Raw genomic sequence first — 16558 nt, forward strand, 5'->3', positions numbered from 1 at the left:
TTTCGAGAAACGAAGGTTACCATTTCACAGTCCCTGACTTAGCAACAATGTATCTTTCGACAAAATTCAAAAAGAAATGGAATACAAAAGGTAAAGGAATATTTTCAAGCATGAAAGGCGACTTTTGGCCTATTTGCACAGGTGGTACGCCAGTTACATTTATAAAAATATTAGTCAAGACAATAAATACTTAACGTTGTAAAGAAATTAATCAGATCGAATACTTTATGAAAGAAAATCTTTGAGCAACATACAAACAAATTGAACGTACGACTACAACAAGTTTGAAAACATAGAAGCGAGGTCAGGCGCCAGGCGTGACACCTACATACGGCGTTATTGCAAACGGTTTGCAGTCATTCAAATTCATTTTCCGACTGCTAGCAACCATCCGCCCACGATGATATGTAGTCTGCGAGCTCTGGCTGTTGTTCACGACATGAACCAGTTTTAATAACAAAAATTATTTCTATCAAAGAACTGGACGAATGAGATTCGCCGGGCGGCATGGTCCAATTTTTATTAAAAATGATTGATCGTTATACGTTACGGGCTCCGCTACCATGCCGACATGTAGACTATAGTCATGCCTTGTCTGGGGCTGCAAGTCCAAGTGCGGGTTTTTTGCAGCACGCCCGACCGGCCTGCACGATTCCTGAATATCTACTTATAAAAAACGTTACCAGTACGGTTGCCGCGCTCTTAATTAAGTAGAGTTTAATACTTAGCTATCAGTGTACTCTTGAATTATAGAAAACTAGTAGGTACTTATCCACTTCATGTAATAGCATCTATGTGCACTTTTAAACAATGTCTACACATTAAACGAATTATATAAACAGGTACCTACTTAATATAACTAGTAAAGAATAATAATAAGATTTTTGCTACCATGATTTTTAATAAAATTTGATAAATAAAAATAAGTTATAGGTTATGGATTTGTTACTGAAAACATGTGTGTATATTTTATGAAAGATAACATGCTATCTGCATCATTATGTAGACGTAGGTAACTGTTATTTGAATATCCTATTATCTCACATAATAAGTACAAAAATAATCTTATTATCATGATAAGTTATTGGAGTTGATTGAATAATAGATTAATCTTATACCTACCTACTTAGGTATATTGAGATTTGTATTTACTAATAGCAAAGCAGAGAATTACCTAGGTTGTACTAATAATGCATAGACAATATTTTTTCTGGCATGCAATTTAAAAAGAAGACCACAGCAGATTTGAATAATTAAGTTTTTTTTGACCAATAACAAAAGAAACATAGGTACCTAGGTATACTTTTATCATTACAAAACAACAAAATATAAAATTTTCAAGTGAATAAGAGAGGTTAGCAAAAAGTTCTAATAAATATAAAATAAGTATTGTTTGACTACAAAACCAAATCAGTACATTATTTTAAAATAAAGTTAGGTACCTTCCTATTAATTATCTAACCACACAAATGGTTGTGATTTTAATATTAATTTTTCCTTTTTTAATTTTTTAATTTTAATGAAAAGAGTACTTACATAAAAATATATACCTAATATTGTGTTTATACCGACATACAGTGTACATTTTAAAATATAATTTATTATCAACTTTAGATAAAATACTGAGTGCCTAAAAAATATAGCCGTGTAATAATATTATAATAATATATAAGTTCTACAGATTCATTTGTCTATTCATGACTCATGTCTGTTAGGTATGAATGGAGTAGGTATCAATAAGCCACATGGTTTCCTCATTGTAAACAAATTAATTATTGTGGTTACCATTTGATAGTTCAGTTTGTTCTTAGTGAAAAATACTGATTTGAAATATGTATCATTTAATTGTTTTTACTGTGTTCGGTATATAATATTGTGCTCATAGAAAGTAAGTTTAAAATATCTAGGTTTTTTTTAAAAAAAAACCTACTCTTGTAATCATTTAAATATAGAGTTTTTTTTTTTTGCTTTACATTTGATCATGTGTGTCAATGTGTATTGTGGTTGAAATGAGAAATGATATGGCAACCTCACAGTTGTTTATTTATGTATAATTATAATCACCTATATAAACTTGAGTTAAATATTACAAATATGATTTGTAATAAATAATGTAAAGGATGGCTTATGTACATCCCAATACCATAACATAAACAGGCTTGTGACATATTTTCACAATTGACAGCTTATTATAAACAAACATAGATATTGTCACTTTATTATCAACATTAGAGCTCAGTCCAGGTGTATAATTTATAGAGATTGTAGAGAAATGTGTGTTACCTGATCAGGACAGAAGTATCCAAATGCAACCATTCCAAATAATGAAAGTAATAAACAGAATAGTATCACTTTGCGTAGCTTCGATCTTGGCTCCATTTTTTTTATTTCGTAGACACCGCTCGGCAGCAACAAAGCGAAATCACTATCTACTTGCACTGATACACTTTTTTGCATTTCGACTGAATGCATGTCTCATTTTTACAAAAATATCTACGACCCAACACACACCGATCCCTTCTACTGTCTTACTTCTCATAAGAAAGTCCATAAATTCATCGTAACATTGAATTCACATCGTTCTTATCTTCGTTCGATTATCATTATGATATAGTTCGATAACATTGTTTTGTTGATATCACTCGTAATATGTTATGCCACTAACGTAGCCGAAAATAAAATGCGGGACCAGTACGAGACTCAAAGCGAGCTTGAGCCGACCGACTACGACTGACACTACACGAAGACGACTGACGGAACCGAGACGCGAATGAACACAAACAAAGTAACAAACAATCCTAGCGTACACGTTTTCACTACGCTGGTATTTTACTACCATATTAGAACGGAGATACACCACAATAATTTCATTTTATGACAAAATATAGCAGTTGACTCATTTAATTAAAATAATAAAGAAGAATTCACTGCAAATTCAATTTACTCAACACACACTAGTGCGTTTCATATTTACGGGATAGTGTTTGACAGCATTGATGCTAGAACAGTGCAGAGATAAGCCAGTCGTAAGAAAGAAAGGAACAGCTATAAAAGAAATGCTACTTATTCGTATGGTTCTGATAGGTATTGCAACACAACTTTCGTTCAAAAATAATCTGACATTTGACTTTTTGACATTTGATAATCAGATGATTGCAAGATTAAATAATAAATGCCTACAACAAAACCTGAATCGCTTTCAAAACGAATATGATATGATTGTAATTTGTAATATTTTTACGTTGTTATTTGCCTTTAACTTGTTAGACCGATTTAGTAGACAGTTCCCTTAACATTCGACCGATTTAAATGCATTGGTGAAATTGTTAGTCAACCTACGCAGGGTTAGGTTGCCTGGGCTTTTTCCGCACTTAGCCTCCTAGTTGGGCCTTTGTGCGTATTAACCTACGCAGGGTGTACCACATTCGAATCCTGGTTTATATAAAAAAACATGGAGCTAAGGTATAAAAAACAAGTCTTTTACTTACCCGGCACATTTGTCTATATAACTTTACAGGCTTGCCCCTCTGACTAGGCAAGCATTCATTGCCTTTAATTATTGAATAAAAATATTATGTATACTTTGTTTGTATATGCTCAGTTCTCCTCATACTTGGATCTATAACGTAACTACATTAAAAGCGAACGATTCCAGCGAGGAAGCGCCTTAAGAGTTTCTGAGCCGTGAGTAATGTTTATAAGCGCATGCAGCCACAGGATTACATATTTAATTGTACTTGGCGTTTAATATCCGTCACTAACAATATAACTTGTGCTGTAACGTTATTGATACTCCTGGTGATTGTGTATTAGCTAGCGGCACCGCAGTCGGGAGGGTTCCAGTATTGGACGTATGCTTCTCTAAAGGGTATACCTAGAATACCGTATGGAAAAGAATACTTTCCCATTGCAATGAACCTTCAGTTATGTATGTAGACTATTGCATAAACAGCAACTGCAATTTCGTAGCCTCATTCAACAGAGCCTAACTATCGTATTTTGACTTGTTAAGCTGGCAGTAACACGTACCTACACTGAGTGTAATACAAGAAAGAAAACATTATTTGCACAATATGTCTACTTGATAGAACTTTGGAGCAACTGCAGATACATAGCTAAACGAATAAGCAAAAAAACCGTTCAGAAGTTCCGAAGATTACACGTAGGTACACGAACTTACAAAACACTGTCTCCCTATAAAAATCGTATAGACTACTACTACACGACGCTTTCATCGGCAAAAGTATAGCGTCGTGAGCACGTTCAGATTTGTCGAGTATAGCCGACCGTGGCGGTCAAAGGGTTAAGACCGGGCTGGTGGGTGTACGGTAAGGCAGTAACATTTATTTACTACTACACTTCAAGTTTCTAATTACCTCCGAGGTTACGGCGGCATAGTGTACGACTGTTGATAACGAGGTCTCAGGCTCGGTTCCTGATCGAGCAAATAAGTGCATAAAAGTAGTCTCGGAAGTTTGGTAACGTCTCCTTTATACCGCTCACGTTATCAATCTGCATGGGATGCTATACATTGCACATGGCGAAACGTGATGGAATTTTATGCACCTCTATCACTTCATGCATAAGAGTTATGATATTATTATTATGCCTGTATGTATGTAATGTTATGTATAGACGTGGTTATCGAAAGAACGAGAATATGCGTGTGCATGTGTGTGACCATGATAGGTACTCAATATACGGACCGTAGGTGCTTACAGTACGGGAATGCGGTCCGGGATGCATTGGTGGCAACGATGATAGTCCGGGTTACTACCAACATGAAGTGGAGGCATGATCTCCGGGTAAGGGCCTTAAGGCAAAATGCATATGGGGGAACACTGGAGTGTTTTTTAGCTCCCAGGGTTCTCTCAGTCGCGCATGTAACGGATGGTTACCGGGGCGGTTTTTTAGTGGAATCACCACATAACCTGCTATTTCCTCCCCTAGGGATAGCGGGTATCCGAAGGGATTTTTCCACTCAATATACGTATACGTAACTTACTTGAGGTCCACGAATTAGGTAGGTCTACCTAAAATCACATTTATCATAGTTCGCCTTGTGAAGAAAGGAACCTTGTTAAATGTGTAATAATATTCTTCTCAGACTTTATTGACGAGGACTATAGTATGATGGGTTAGATTACTCAACAGTTAAAACAAATGTATAAAAATATATAATTCCAGATTTATTTGATGGTCACTTAAATCTTTAAATAAACTTAAAATATTTGCCTTTTAAGAGTCCTTAGTTTCCAACAGAAGCTCTAAAACAAAAAGTCGGTCTTATTGTAATTTATAATATTATGTAGGTACAATTATTAACAATAATTCCGTATTTCATAAAATAAATATAGCATGTTTTGGGAATGGCTGGATAAAAAAAATAATTAACGATTTCAAAGACAGGCTTTAATCCAGTATCACTTCTAATTAAGAGAATTTCATATAGAAGGTACATAATTTTAAATCAATTCTTCATTTGTAATGAAGGAAATCCATTTTCCTTACTAAAACAGAATACAAACTAAAAATATGTAAAACAAAGAACATATCTAGAATGCATTAGCAAAATTAACTAGAAATTAGGTTAAGGTATTAAAATACCATTGTGGCACTAGTACTAGACGTCTACACAAAATTAAGAACAGGTTCCAAATATTTTATTTATTGTAAACGAAAAGGCACTTTAAAATTAAGGTGGGGAATAATGATATATGAATAAAAATATAATTAACGTCAGAACAAGTTATAATGTAAATTTCCTTCTGTTTGTCATCAAATTTCTCTCGTCACACTGTAGTTTCACTTAAAAGTAGAAAATATTTTAAGTTTTTTTATAATATATATGTACACATGTTAAAAAATTCAACAAGGAACAATCCATACATAGCTACAACTTAGAAATAATTATGTGATTAGTATCCTTCAACTAGTTCACATAGTCAATTGAAATACATATATTATGAGGTGTTGTTTACTCCATGATATCGCAATATATTTGTTGGAAGCAAATATGCAATATTGTTATGTAGTAAAATTATATGTAGATCGGGTAAAGCCAGCACATGGAGTAGATCGAACTCAATGCCACGAGAGAACTCATACATAACTGTCCTTTATATTGATATAAAAAAATTTATACAAAATGTCCACACCTTATTTGATTACAATTTCTGCAATACAAAAGTTATAAGTCACCACTGATATAATCAGCTATCCATCTTATAAGATATCATAGACACTGATGATGTGGTATCATTTCACTCAGTCAGCGCACATGTGTAGATACTTGAATCATCGTTTCTGTTTCTTCACCAGTCCCTAAACCGTAAGGATCAACTCCTCTCACCACAGAATTTTCTAGTTATAAAAATTACTATATTTTATCGATTCAGTCCACAAATTTGAAATAAAGTCCACAATTCCACTCATCATCACATAATGCATTACTAGAACGTGATGACTGTTGGTAGTTAGTTAATGTTCTGTTCACTAGGCGTTTGTTTAATTAAACGTTCTTCCAGTACGAATATTATTTAGCACATTTTAATTTGTTGAAAGTTTTTTAGCGATGCACTGTTTAAAACAATCAATAATATCTATGTTATATTAAAATTGTTCAGGTTGGAACGCGACGACCGCAGGCCGCGTCTTTAGGATATCATTCCTCATTCCTGTCTATGTATGTCCACTATACATACATCTATGTAATGCGGTACCAATTAGTTGACTACTAGTTGTCTATGGGGAGAAGCCAGTCCTCGAATTGTTGTCACATAACGCGGACACCAATCAATTGCGAGGACGTCCGCGGCCGCGCGACCCATCCCGGTCCTGAAACAAACATCCAACTTACTGACTGATATACATTTAATATATATTATGCAAGTGCATCTTAATAGTAAATACAAATATACGTGAATTATAAATTTGATGAACTAACCTTACGAGGCCTATTGTAATCGCGATCACGATACATATTTGATAGCGGACCGTCACGCGCATACATGCCTGAGTCATTACGATCACTATGATCATTATAGTCGCGCGAGTCATCGTCCAGATCGAGAGCATCACGAGGATCACGATAATTGCGAGAGTCACGATGGTCCCGGGAGTCGCGGTTGTCGCGATGGTCCCGGTTGTCTCGTCCGTCCCGTCCATCACGTCCATCGCGTCCATCACGTCCATCACGCCCGTCCCGCCCGTCACGTGCATCACGTGGATCACGTTGTTCACGTGGATCACGGCCGTCGCGACCGTCGCGCCCATCTCGTCCGTCACGCCCCCCGTCACGCTTGTCGCGGAAATCGCGGTAGTTGCGATACCCGCGACCGCCGTCGTGGTCATCCCGGTTGTTGTCCTGGCTGGGGTGATGTGGCACCTTGCGCGAGTCCTCCTCCTCCTGACGCCTCTCGTAGTGGATGAAGTCGTCAAATATAGAAGTCGAATGGCAATAGCAATGCATAATACGCAACACTTGAAGTCCCTTGGCGTGCGGCACTTCCTGAGTGTCGCGAGAATTAGTTACTGGCTTATTCTCGTTATTCTCTAATTTGATATGACGCAGTTGCACGTTCGGAACGTCCTTAACATAGATCCACCTCACACGGAATTGTCCCTTCCACTTGTCCTGTGACCACACGTTCGAGTTAGAATTGTAGTCGACCGCACTAGTCATGCGAGCCATTCCACAGAAATGGCCACTCCCGTTCACAGAAAAGAAAAGGTAGACCGCGCCACCCTCCCTCTCGCGCTCGCGGTACGCTGCGTCCAGACGCTTGTTGCCGTGCTCCGTACTGCACCATATCTCGTACTTGATGCTGCGGTGAATGTCGTCCTCCGAGTACGACTTTATCACGAAGAACCGAGCGAGCGGAGCGCTCAGATCGAACTCCTTCGGGTTGTAATCGTTCTTAACGCGCAACTCGTCGAGCACCGGATGAGGCACAGGCTGAGCCGGCGGCGGGGCGGCCGTGGCCACAGGAGGCACCGCGAGCTGCGGGCGCGGCTGATGCGCCTGGTGCTGCTGCGGGGCGTGCGCCGGGTGTGGCGGCGGCGCGCGCGGCGTGTGGCTCCACGCGGCCGGCGCCTGGTGCTGCGGCGGCGGCCCGCGCTGCTGCTGCAGCGGCGCGGGCGCGGGCACGGGCGACACGGCGGGCGCCTGTGCGGGCATGGGCAGCGGCGCCGGCACGGGCGGCGGCTGCAGAGGCGGTGGAGGCGGGGCGGTCACTACGGGTGCGCTCTTACCGGCGTCCCACGTACTAATGTCCATATTGTGTTTTCCGGGCACTATGGGTGGAGGAGGCATGCCGGGGCCCTTCTTCTTAACCGCGCCGCCCTGCGAAGAGGGGGCGGGTTTGGCGGGCTGGCTCGCTATAGAAGCCCATGTCATCTTTTTAGGTTGAGAGCCTCCGGATACGTCCTTGAGCTCCGGGGCCCGGTCTTTTTCCGTCTTGTGGTCGCCGAGCGAGAGTGCCTGCACGCCGGTATCGACGGCCTTAATGCCGTCCGGCACGTACAGCCCGTCAGCCCTGTAGTAGTCATCGTACTGCTTGGCGCGACCTAGCTGCCCCCAGGTTGAATAGTCACCGTTACCGTGAAAATAGTTAAAAGTCGACGCCGGTTGGCCGAATGCAGCTGTCGAGAATGGTGTCGTTGAGGGTCCAAACACACCTGAAATTGTAACATACGAGGTTTTCATAAGACAGTTGCGTGTTACGAGATGGTGATAATTTAAATATTTGGATGTAATGCTTGTATAGACTTGGGGTGGATAGATGATAGTGTAGTAGTAGAAGAAGTAGATAGTTACGAGAAGACGGATGCGGTTTACATAAGCGGGATATTTATCAAGGTTTGTTTTATGCATAGAGTAAACATGTAAGTTGATGAAAATTGTGACATCTTTTCTCTTGTTACTGAATGAATACTAGCTACCATCCATTCCATAAGAATCGTGAGGATTGTATCCTCCGAAAGTCATCGGGTCTGTTCCATTGGTGGACCATGTCCCATCCCCGACTCCAAAAGCTTGATAAGGAAGTGCTGTTGTACCGTAATAACCTGAAATAACGAAAAATATTTGTCTCTAAACAAATATCTCATTTCTCTTTATATAAGTAATGTCTTAGAAATGCAACAAGATACAAAAGATGTTTTTATAACGGAATAACATACCCATGTCATGATTTGATTATTTATTTTATTATGAAAGGTAAAAGATAATTATATGTGTAAAAGGCTATCTAAATACAATAATTTTGTAGCAACAATCCTAGAACAGTTTAAATGAACAAATCATTACACAAGTGTATTACAAGTCTGTGAATATCACTATGTTCTCCATAGTCACTCACTTCACTTCACATGCATGTTTTAAAAATATTATGTGTGTCTATCAATCTACATTGTCCAAAGAACATACCAATAATTAGATGTTTTTGACATATCATCTATTAACCGCTAAACATTGACTAAAATTATTTCATTTAGTTAATCATATCACAATACTCAGTTATAGAAATTTTTAAGAATTATCTAGAAACATTGTTTGTAATGATAATAGTGAAATTTAAAATCTTTATTGATAGTAATCTGTATAGGTAAATAATGAATACACTAAAATGTTTATCTTTAAGCTGCAGACATGATAGATTACATGTATTGCATATTTATTTTAAAGTTTTTCAGTAACATTAAATTAATAAAAAATAGAGTTAGCTTGCAATAATATGAACTGTATTTTTCACTCACACCTTCATAAGATAGTGAAGATCTAAATACTTGTCGATTCCTAGCATAACACAATTTTACTAGTAAGTAGAACTATTGAGAACTTTGTCATCACTTAAATATGAGAAAAATATAAATTCAGGGTATTCCCCAACTAGTAATTAAGTCAATACCTACAGAGTTTATCAGTTACCTACTTAAGCCAATGAATCAGAGGCTCTAGTTTTTTAAGTGGAGTGAGCAACTATGTAGCGACACATACTAACTACCACATTTTGGAAAAAAACTGTATATTATATGCAAGGGTGGACATAGACAGACGCAGTACAAAACAAAAATGGCGCTTAAGTGGCCCCATTTTAATCTATAGGCATGCTACTAGGATTATAATAAAATTTTCATTTCATAACCTTTTTTAGTATTCATTCTGACTTTCATAATCATGCTGTGAGGCAAATCTATCTATGTCCAACCAATCAACATGATTTTAAGTGAATAGGGATAAATATATATATATATATAAGTAAATGTGTATGTACCTACCTGCCACGCTGTAGGGGTCGGCTGCTGACGAGATGGGTGGCGCATACGAAGGTTGCTGCTGGTGGCGCCATGACACCTCCGCCAACTCGTCGCCGCCGCTTTCTAAATGTTGCTCTTTCGGTGCATTTGTCACTGTCGGACATAATACAAACTAATCAGTAACATTCAACAATCTTTTATTTAAGACTCCTTCAAAACACAAGAACATAAGACATTTCAATAAAAATTTACAGATTTATGTTTTAAACATAGTTTTTAACATGTACAAAAGTATTCTTAATAATAAGCTTTTAATTTTTCCTTATCTATATGCTTCTATCCATGTAGAATCTTATTTTGACTCACAAAACTATATTCTAGTGAACAAAATGATATTTTGATGCATGACTACTCATTTCTTAGAATATGACTTGAGGAAACCTAACTCAAGAAATTAATGAGAGAGTAAGAGAAAGGAAGTTAGGTGTTACATTTTATATTAATTAATGTTAGAAAATGTCTGGTTTCCTGCTATGAATCATATAATACAGAACAAATATGAGGAAACAAATTGTTCCAAATCACAATAATAAATAAATGAATGAACAGTATGCAGAAGCATAACATTGATTTGTTAACTGTGAGTCACACAAAACTCGCGATAAACACTACTCAAGCATTTCTCAACTATATGCAAGTGGCATAAGGTTGCATTTTCTTATTTTATTTATTACATAGAATTTTTGCAACACTAGGCTTTTGGATTCGTTTTACAGTTCTTATGTAAATAAATACATAGTTATGAGTGTATATAATGAAATGCAGTGCAGGAATTCATATCACATGCAACACAATCTTGAATGCCCTAAATGGATACACCTTATTAGTGGTGACCTTTTAAAAAGGGACAGGTGTGAAATGCTGGCTCTTATTACAAGATGTTTAACCACTCAAACGTCCGTGGAGACTAAAGTATCCATAATTATATTACAATACCCTCCACGGACGTTTGAGGGGTTAAATGAAGATAAACAAAAGGTGTTTCTGGTATAGAGGAATAAACATCCTATGTAATAATGAGTGCATAGCAACAAAAATATATTGTACTTATGTATTGTATTCAAGGAAAAAATGTGCAGTTGAAATTAGTAGAATAATTACATTCAATAACAGATAAAGTATCAATTATCCAACAAAGTAAGCAAATGATTAAAGGTGTAAAGTTCAGATGTTATTATGTAAAGTTAGTACATAATCACACATTTTCTAGACCCACATACAGTATGACTTATATGAAACAATAATTATTTTACAACAATCAATATGATATTATTACATAGATTTAAAGCAAGCATTACAATTTATCAAGTATAGGAACTTCTTACAAAGTATTTGAGAACTGCTATGGCCTTGAAATAGCCATAGTTGTTAACAACAATGGAATTAATTGACAACAATTAACCATAATGGCCAGTATTTATTACAAAGAAGACTTATGGCTTACACTAAACAATCAAACAAAAACACTGTATGTATTGAATATTAATGCAACCATTTAACATGAACTAAGAGTGACAAAGACCAACCTCCTTATTTAAAGTTCATAAAATTATATAGACTTGACAGTTATAGGTACTTTTGTATGCTTTGCCAATTTTTTTAGTGCATATGATATACCCTCTTATTCATAAACACACTATAAACCTATTTTAGTTAAAAACTACTATAATATGTTTTCTCTTTTTCATTTCGCTAAGGAGTGAAAAAGCATAACTTTTTATAAGCCTTCATAACTTCTTATATTTTTATGAATAAGAGGGTTAGTGTATAGCCAGCATGGTCAACTCAATACTTAATCCCAACCCTTCTTGGACAGAGACCCTTGCCCAATTCTAGGATAATATAGTAAGGAACATTTAATTTAAGTATTCTTGTAATGAAATAGCATTCATTGATAAAAGTAATCTACAAAAGCATTCATATAAAATGTTGTCAAACAACCCAATAATAGAACCGCAAAACCTGTTTAGGTGAACAGCTGTTTAAACAAATTATTTGCATGAATAATGTTAATGTATGTACAATACTTTAAAGTTAAATATTAGAAATGGTGGTACAAGATAATATTGTTAGACAGTAACAATTGTACTTAGTAATATTAAGACTAATATGGAATAGCGCTTGTTCAATGCATACCTACACAAAACAGCAATACATATTTTTTATAGCAATTCCTTACTTATATGATAACAATGTTTCTCAAATAACATGACTCATTCTAACACTTATTGCAACATTCCAAATTTAGAGGAAAGACTTTAGAAACACATATTTTTAAACTTGAGGTCTTAGAGAAACAGGAAATACTAATATTAAAGGAAATATTCATAAGTTTTATTGATATCTTTACCTATCTTTTGCAATATGTGAGTGAGTTGTATTAAATAGAACATCGTTATTACTTCCTAAATACGAACCAAGCCTGTATTGTTCATCTAGTAAGTTACTAAATACACTGTATGATATGCAAATAGTCAATTATACACTGCACATATAATACATATATCTATGATCAATGTAATAAATACATTTCATAAATAAATACAACATTTATAAATAGCAGACAAGGTTACAGTGAAATTAAGTGATAATAAAAATACCCACTGTCTAAGGAGCTGAATTCCAGAATGTTTTTATAATGTGTACCTAGAACACTTGCACATAACAGTAAACAATAAGTTTGTGTACTTATAATAACAGATAAGAATTATTAGACTCACTGTGGCCCAGATAATAATACATGTCTGTTCCTTACTCCCCCATATATTAATATGACTGCTAGAGAATGGAAACCATTGATTCTGTGTGGGTGGCAAGATTTTCATGTTATTTTAGATAGGATGTCTGTGGGCAGCTACCCACCTACTTATTACGTACAGGTGAACAACATCATTACTATAATGAAACACTAATAATGTTACAAGCTTTAAACAACTCAGTTATCAACAATTCATCTCTATGACATGGTTATTTTGTTAATCTAGAACGAATATGCACGCAAGTTAAATATAAAAGTGAAAGCTAAAAAGATTACGACGCTAATCGCAGCATCGCAATAACGAAGAGCGAAGCCGACCGGTACGCTGTTCCTCCTACGGAGAAAACACTTTGCAACGTCATAACGATACCATCTTTACCTTGGTTCCCTTGCCCTTTCATCCGCTATGACCGCCACAAACATGGAACAAGAAACAGAATGGCAGTATTAGCGATAAAATATTTATTTTTATCACATAATTATGGTCTTGAGATAGTGTAAATGCGAAATACCTGATCTGACACGCCTGCTGACATTGGCCGCGATTTTATGAATATAGAGCACTTATAGAAGTCTTTATTCACGACAATATCAAAATAAATCACATCAGTTTCACTACACAAGGTCCGAAGTGTCCGAGATTCACTTAATTATTTCTAAATATCCGTGTTGTATAAAAATCCGCTGAAAGTCCGAAACGGATGGACGTTTGTTAATGGCGACCAAGACAGTGTTGCCAGTTTTTTTCGGATGTTATCGGTAAATACAAAACCGTAAGTTTTCTGCTGTCAACTTTTTATACGAGTAGAGTAGCTAGTAGGTAGGTAGGTACCAAGATAACTGAAGATGAATTTAAAATTAATTAGTAACTTAGTATAGAGCCTCAAGCAGAAGTTGTTTCACTGATTCAAAATAATAATATACTTGCATGCTGTTCTGTGTTAAGTAGAATCAGAATAGTAGTATAGGCTAAGTAAAAAGAGGATGCTCACAAATTAGATTAAAATCCTGAAATTAATTTATTTTTATATAATCATATCATTATAACAATCAATTCATTCTTTACCCCAACAGAATAACAATTATTTTTTCGTGAAAAATGATGATATAGTCTTAGTTCCACTAGCTGCTTTTTGTCTTGCTTTCTCTTTGGCTGTCAATGGTTTTTCTTTCTTTACTTCACTAAAACTTTTATCAGAAAAGTCGAATCCATTTTGTTTTACATCCACATCAGGTTCACATTTTATTCGTTTACTTGGTTCAATATTTTCGATTTCAGATTTTCGTTTGTTCCCAATAGTTTCAATCAAATCTGGCTTGAAATCAAATCGCTTTTCTAATAATTCTATAATGTCATCCTGTAGATATTCGGATACCATTCCAAATGCGTACTTTAAGTAGAACTCTGAAAGCATAAAAATAAGTATTAACACCTAAGTACTATTTACTTAAAACTAAATCAATGTTTACCTAACATGATATTTTTAGAGTGTAATATCACAGTGAGTATAATATCATAGTCCCAAAACTATTTGAATCACAATAACTAATTAACCTAAGGGGCCAAATGAAAACTCATGAGAAACAACAAAAGGCCTTTTTTTCTCTTTGCCTATTTCAGAGTCCAACTGCTAACTGCTCAGTCAGCAGAAGTGTAGATCAAAAACTAACAAAAATAATTGTTGCATCTTCTGAATAATATTACCTTCATCAATATTATCATTCTTAATATTGCTAGTCACAAATGTAGCAGAAGTAGCTCCGGATGTGACATGAATGTTCTTCTGTCTCAATACTTTAGCTGTCCTCCGAACTCTATCCTCTAACCATGTTAATGTCTTCTCTTCATTGTATTTGTAAGCTTTCATGTCTGCTGGTCCCTGGAAACAAATGAAATATTACTTAATGATATTTATGTAACAGGAACTCAGTTTCAATCTATACTAATATTATAAAGCTGAAGAGTTTGTTTGTTTGAACGCGCTAATCTCAGGAACTACTGGTCTGATTTGAAAAATTCTTTCAGTGTTAGATAGCCCATTTATCGAGGAAGGTTATAGGCTATATATCATCACGCTACGACCAATAGGAGCAGAGTACCAGTGAAAAATGTTACAAAAACGGGGAAAATTTTTAACACGTATGTAACGCAAGCGAAGTTGCGCGGGTCGGCTAGTATAAGATATAATAACAGATTACACCTATGGAAAAATGCAAAATATTTTGATACTTAAAAATAGTAGTAGTAATTATGAAAATTATATAGGTTAATATACATAAGTATTTTATACCTTCAAGTCTCCAATATTATCCAAATTAGGCACAAAGTCAAGTATTTTGTCATATCCCTTTTCTGACAGTAAGTCTTCGAGGGGTATAGCTCTATTTACGCATTGCTCCTTTAATCTTGGTAAAACTGGAAAATCAACATTTAACATAATTAATTAAAAATAAAAGAATTGCACATTATCTGTGAGTATTAAAAAAACAAAAACCTTTTTTTAATATAAGATTTTGCTAATTTTAAATAAATAGAGTATAACATGTATGTAATTTATGTCATCCAAACTTAAGGCCGTTTTAATGTCACAAGCATACAACAAAGAAACTTACCCAAAAATAGAGGATTAACCAGTGTGACCATTTGCACACTGCCATCAGATTTAACAGTTTCTCCCACAAACCACGATCGATGTGGTTCGTCAAACGTCACTATTTCATATATCTTATTATTTTCATCGTCCAAACAATATTTAGCAGGCTTTCCAGTGCCAGGATGCGGTAGAGTTATGATGCTGAAGTTACTGTTTACTAGTAACGAATCTGTAATTATCAACTTGTTTTAAATAAATAATATTCAATATTATACACGCAGAGTGTGACTTTTAATATTTTCTTGCGTAATTATTCTTTGTATGTATAATATTAGGTTTCTAAAAAACTAACCTTTTACAAACATTGTCCATGAGTTTTCAATACGTTTCTTCGCCGCAGCCACAGTGGCAACGGGCGTCTCAGATTTCCTTTTAGATCTTGTAGTCATTATGAGTGTTAATTCAACAAAGTAGACTTAAATTGGTGGCAAATTATTTATTGATTTCTATCCTCTATAGCTTTTATTATTTCCCGCTTCTAGCGCGTTGTTTGTTTTGACAGTTGACAAGTCAGTAATTTAGGGTTTCCATGTAACAGTTTTACAAATTACCCAAATTTATGATAATCAAAAAAAATATTCACTTCCCTAATTTTACTGAGGTTTACATACTCATACGTTAGGTACTCTGAGTTGACACGTACAAAAATATACATTAAAGTGTTCTGGTAATTTCTCCAATAACAGCATAATTTTTTCCGATTTAGGGTTAAGTGAATCTTACTAACGATTCACCTTGCATTTATTACAATTGAAAAAAGAAATGAAAACTTGTATAGGTCTTCCGCACCAATAAGATACCCTTAATTAAGAAAAATTACCTTTTA

General features: G+C 35.6%; 3 protein-coding genes across 5 annotated transcripts in view; all 3 read right to left on the reverse strand.

The window, feature by feature from the left end:
* The window catches only part of Hs6st (heparan sulfate 6-O-sulfotransferase), a 65171-nt gene extending 62214 nt beyond the window's left edge, over positions 1 to 2957 (reverse strand). Inside the window, exon 1 of the mRNA XM_076128443.1 lies at positions 2284 to 2957. Coding sequence (XP_075984558.1) covers positions 2284 to 2472 — 189 coding nt within the window. The 5' untranslated portion in view covers positions 2473 to 2957. The remainder of the gene's footprint in view (positions 1 to 2283) is intronic.
* Positions 2958 to 5168: 2211 nt separating this feature from the next.
* Positions 5169 to 13816, reverse strand: Ythdf (YTH domain-containing family protein). Of its 3 annotated transcripts, none has more exons than XM_076128462.1 (6): positions 13591 to 13816; positions 13458 to 13482; positions 10282 to 10413; positions 8944 to 9069; positions 6947 to 8679; positions 5169 to 6837 (listed from the first exon to the last, which is right to left on the reverse strand). In XM_076128462.1, the coding sequence occupies exons 1-6, from the start codon at positions 13612 to 13614 to the stop codon at positions 6796 to 6798; spliced, it is 2082 nt and encodes a 693-aa protein (XP_075984577.1). In that variant the 5' UTR covers positions 13615 to 13816; the 3' UTR covers positions 5169 to 6795. The 3 variants fall into 3 exon arrangements, with proteins under 3 accessions (XP_075984577.1, XP_075984567.1, XP_075984585.1); XM_076128452.1 differs by having other exon boundaries at positions 8941 to 9069; XM_076128470.1 differs by lacking the exon at positions 8944 to 9069.
* Positions 13817 to 14073: 257 nt separating this feature from the next.
* LOC142978321 (ribonuclease H2 subunit B) lies at positions 14074 to 16247 on the reverse strand. Its single transcript, XM_076122712.1, has 5 exons — positions 16025 to 16247; positions 15692 to 15901; positions 15370 to 15494; positions 14784 to 14958; positions 14074 to 14483 (listed from the first exon to the last, which is right to left on the reverse strand). The coding sequence occupies exons 1-5, from the start codon at positions 16119 to 16121 to the stop codon at positions 14161 to 14163; spliced, it is 930 nt and encodes a 309-aa protein (XP_075978827.1). The 5' UTR covers positions 16122 to 16247; the 3' UTR covers positions 14074 to 14160.
* Positions 16248 to 16558: the final 311 nt, after the last annotated feature.

This window comes from Anticarsia gemmatalis, chromosome 2 (assembly GCF_050436995.1).
Source record: "Anticarsia gemmatalis isolate Benzon Research Colony breed Stoneville strain chromosome 2, ilAntGemm2 primary, whole genome shotgun sequence".
Classification (NCBI taxonomy): Eukaryota; Metazoa; Arthropoda; class Insecta; order Lepidoptera; family Erebidae; genus Anticarsia; species Anticarsia gemmatalis.

Coding starts and splice junctions, on each gene's coding strand:
- Ythdf (XM_076128452.1), bottom strand. CDS start 13,614: ATGTCAGCAGGCGTGTCAGATCAG. Junction 9,070..10,281: donor CGACCCCTACAGCGTGGCAG/GTAGGTACATAC, acceptor TCGTTATTTCAG/GTTATTACGGTACAACAGCA. Junction 8,680..8,940: donor TTCTTATGGAATGGATGGTA/GCTAGTATTCAT, acceptor TTACAATTTCAG/GTGTGTTTGGACCCTCAACG.
- LOC142978321 (XM_076122712.1), bottom strand. CDS start 16,121: ATGACTACAAGATCTAAAAGGAAATCTGAGACGCCCGTTGCCACTGTG. Junction 15,902..16,024: donor ATGGACAATGTTTGTAAAAG/GTTAGTTTTTTA, acceptor TGATAATTACAG/ATTCGTTACTAGTAAACAGT. Junction 15,495..15,691: donor GGTTAATCCTCTATTTTTGG/GTAAGTTTCTTT, acceptor TTGATTTTCCAG/TTTTACCAAGATTAAAGGAG.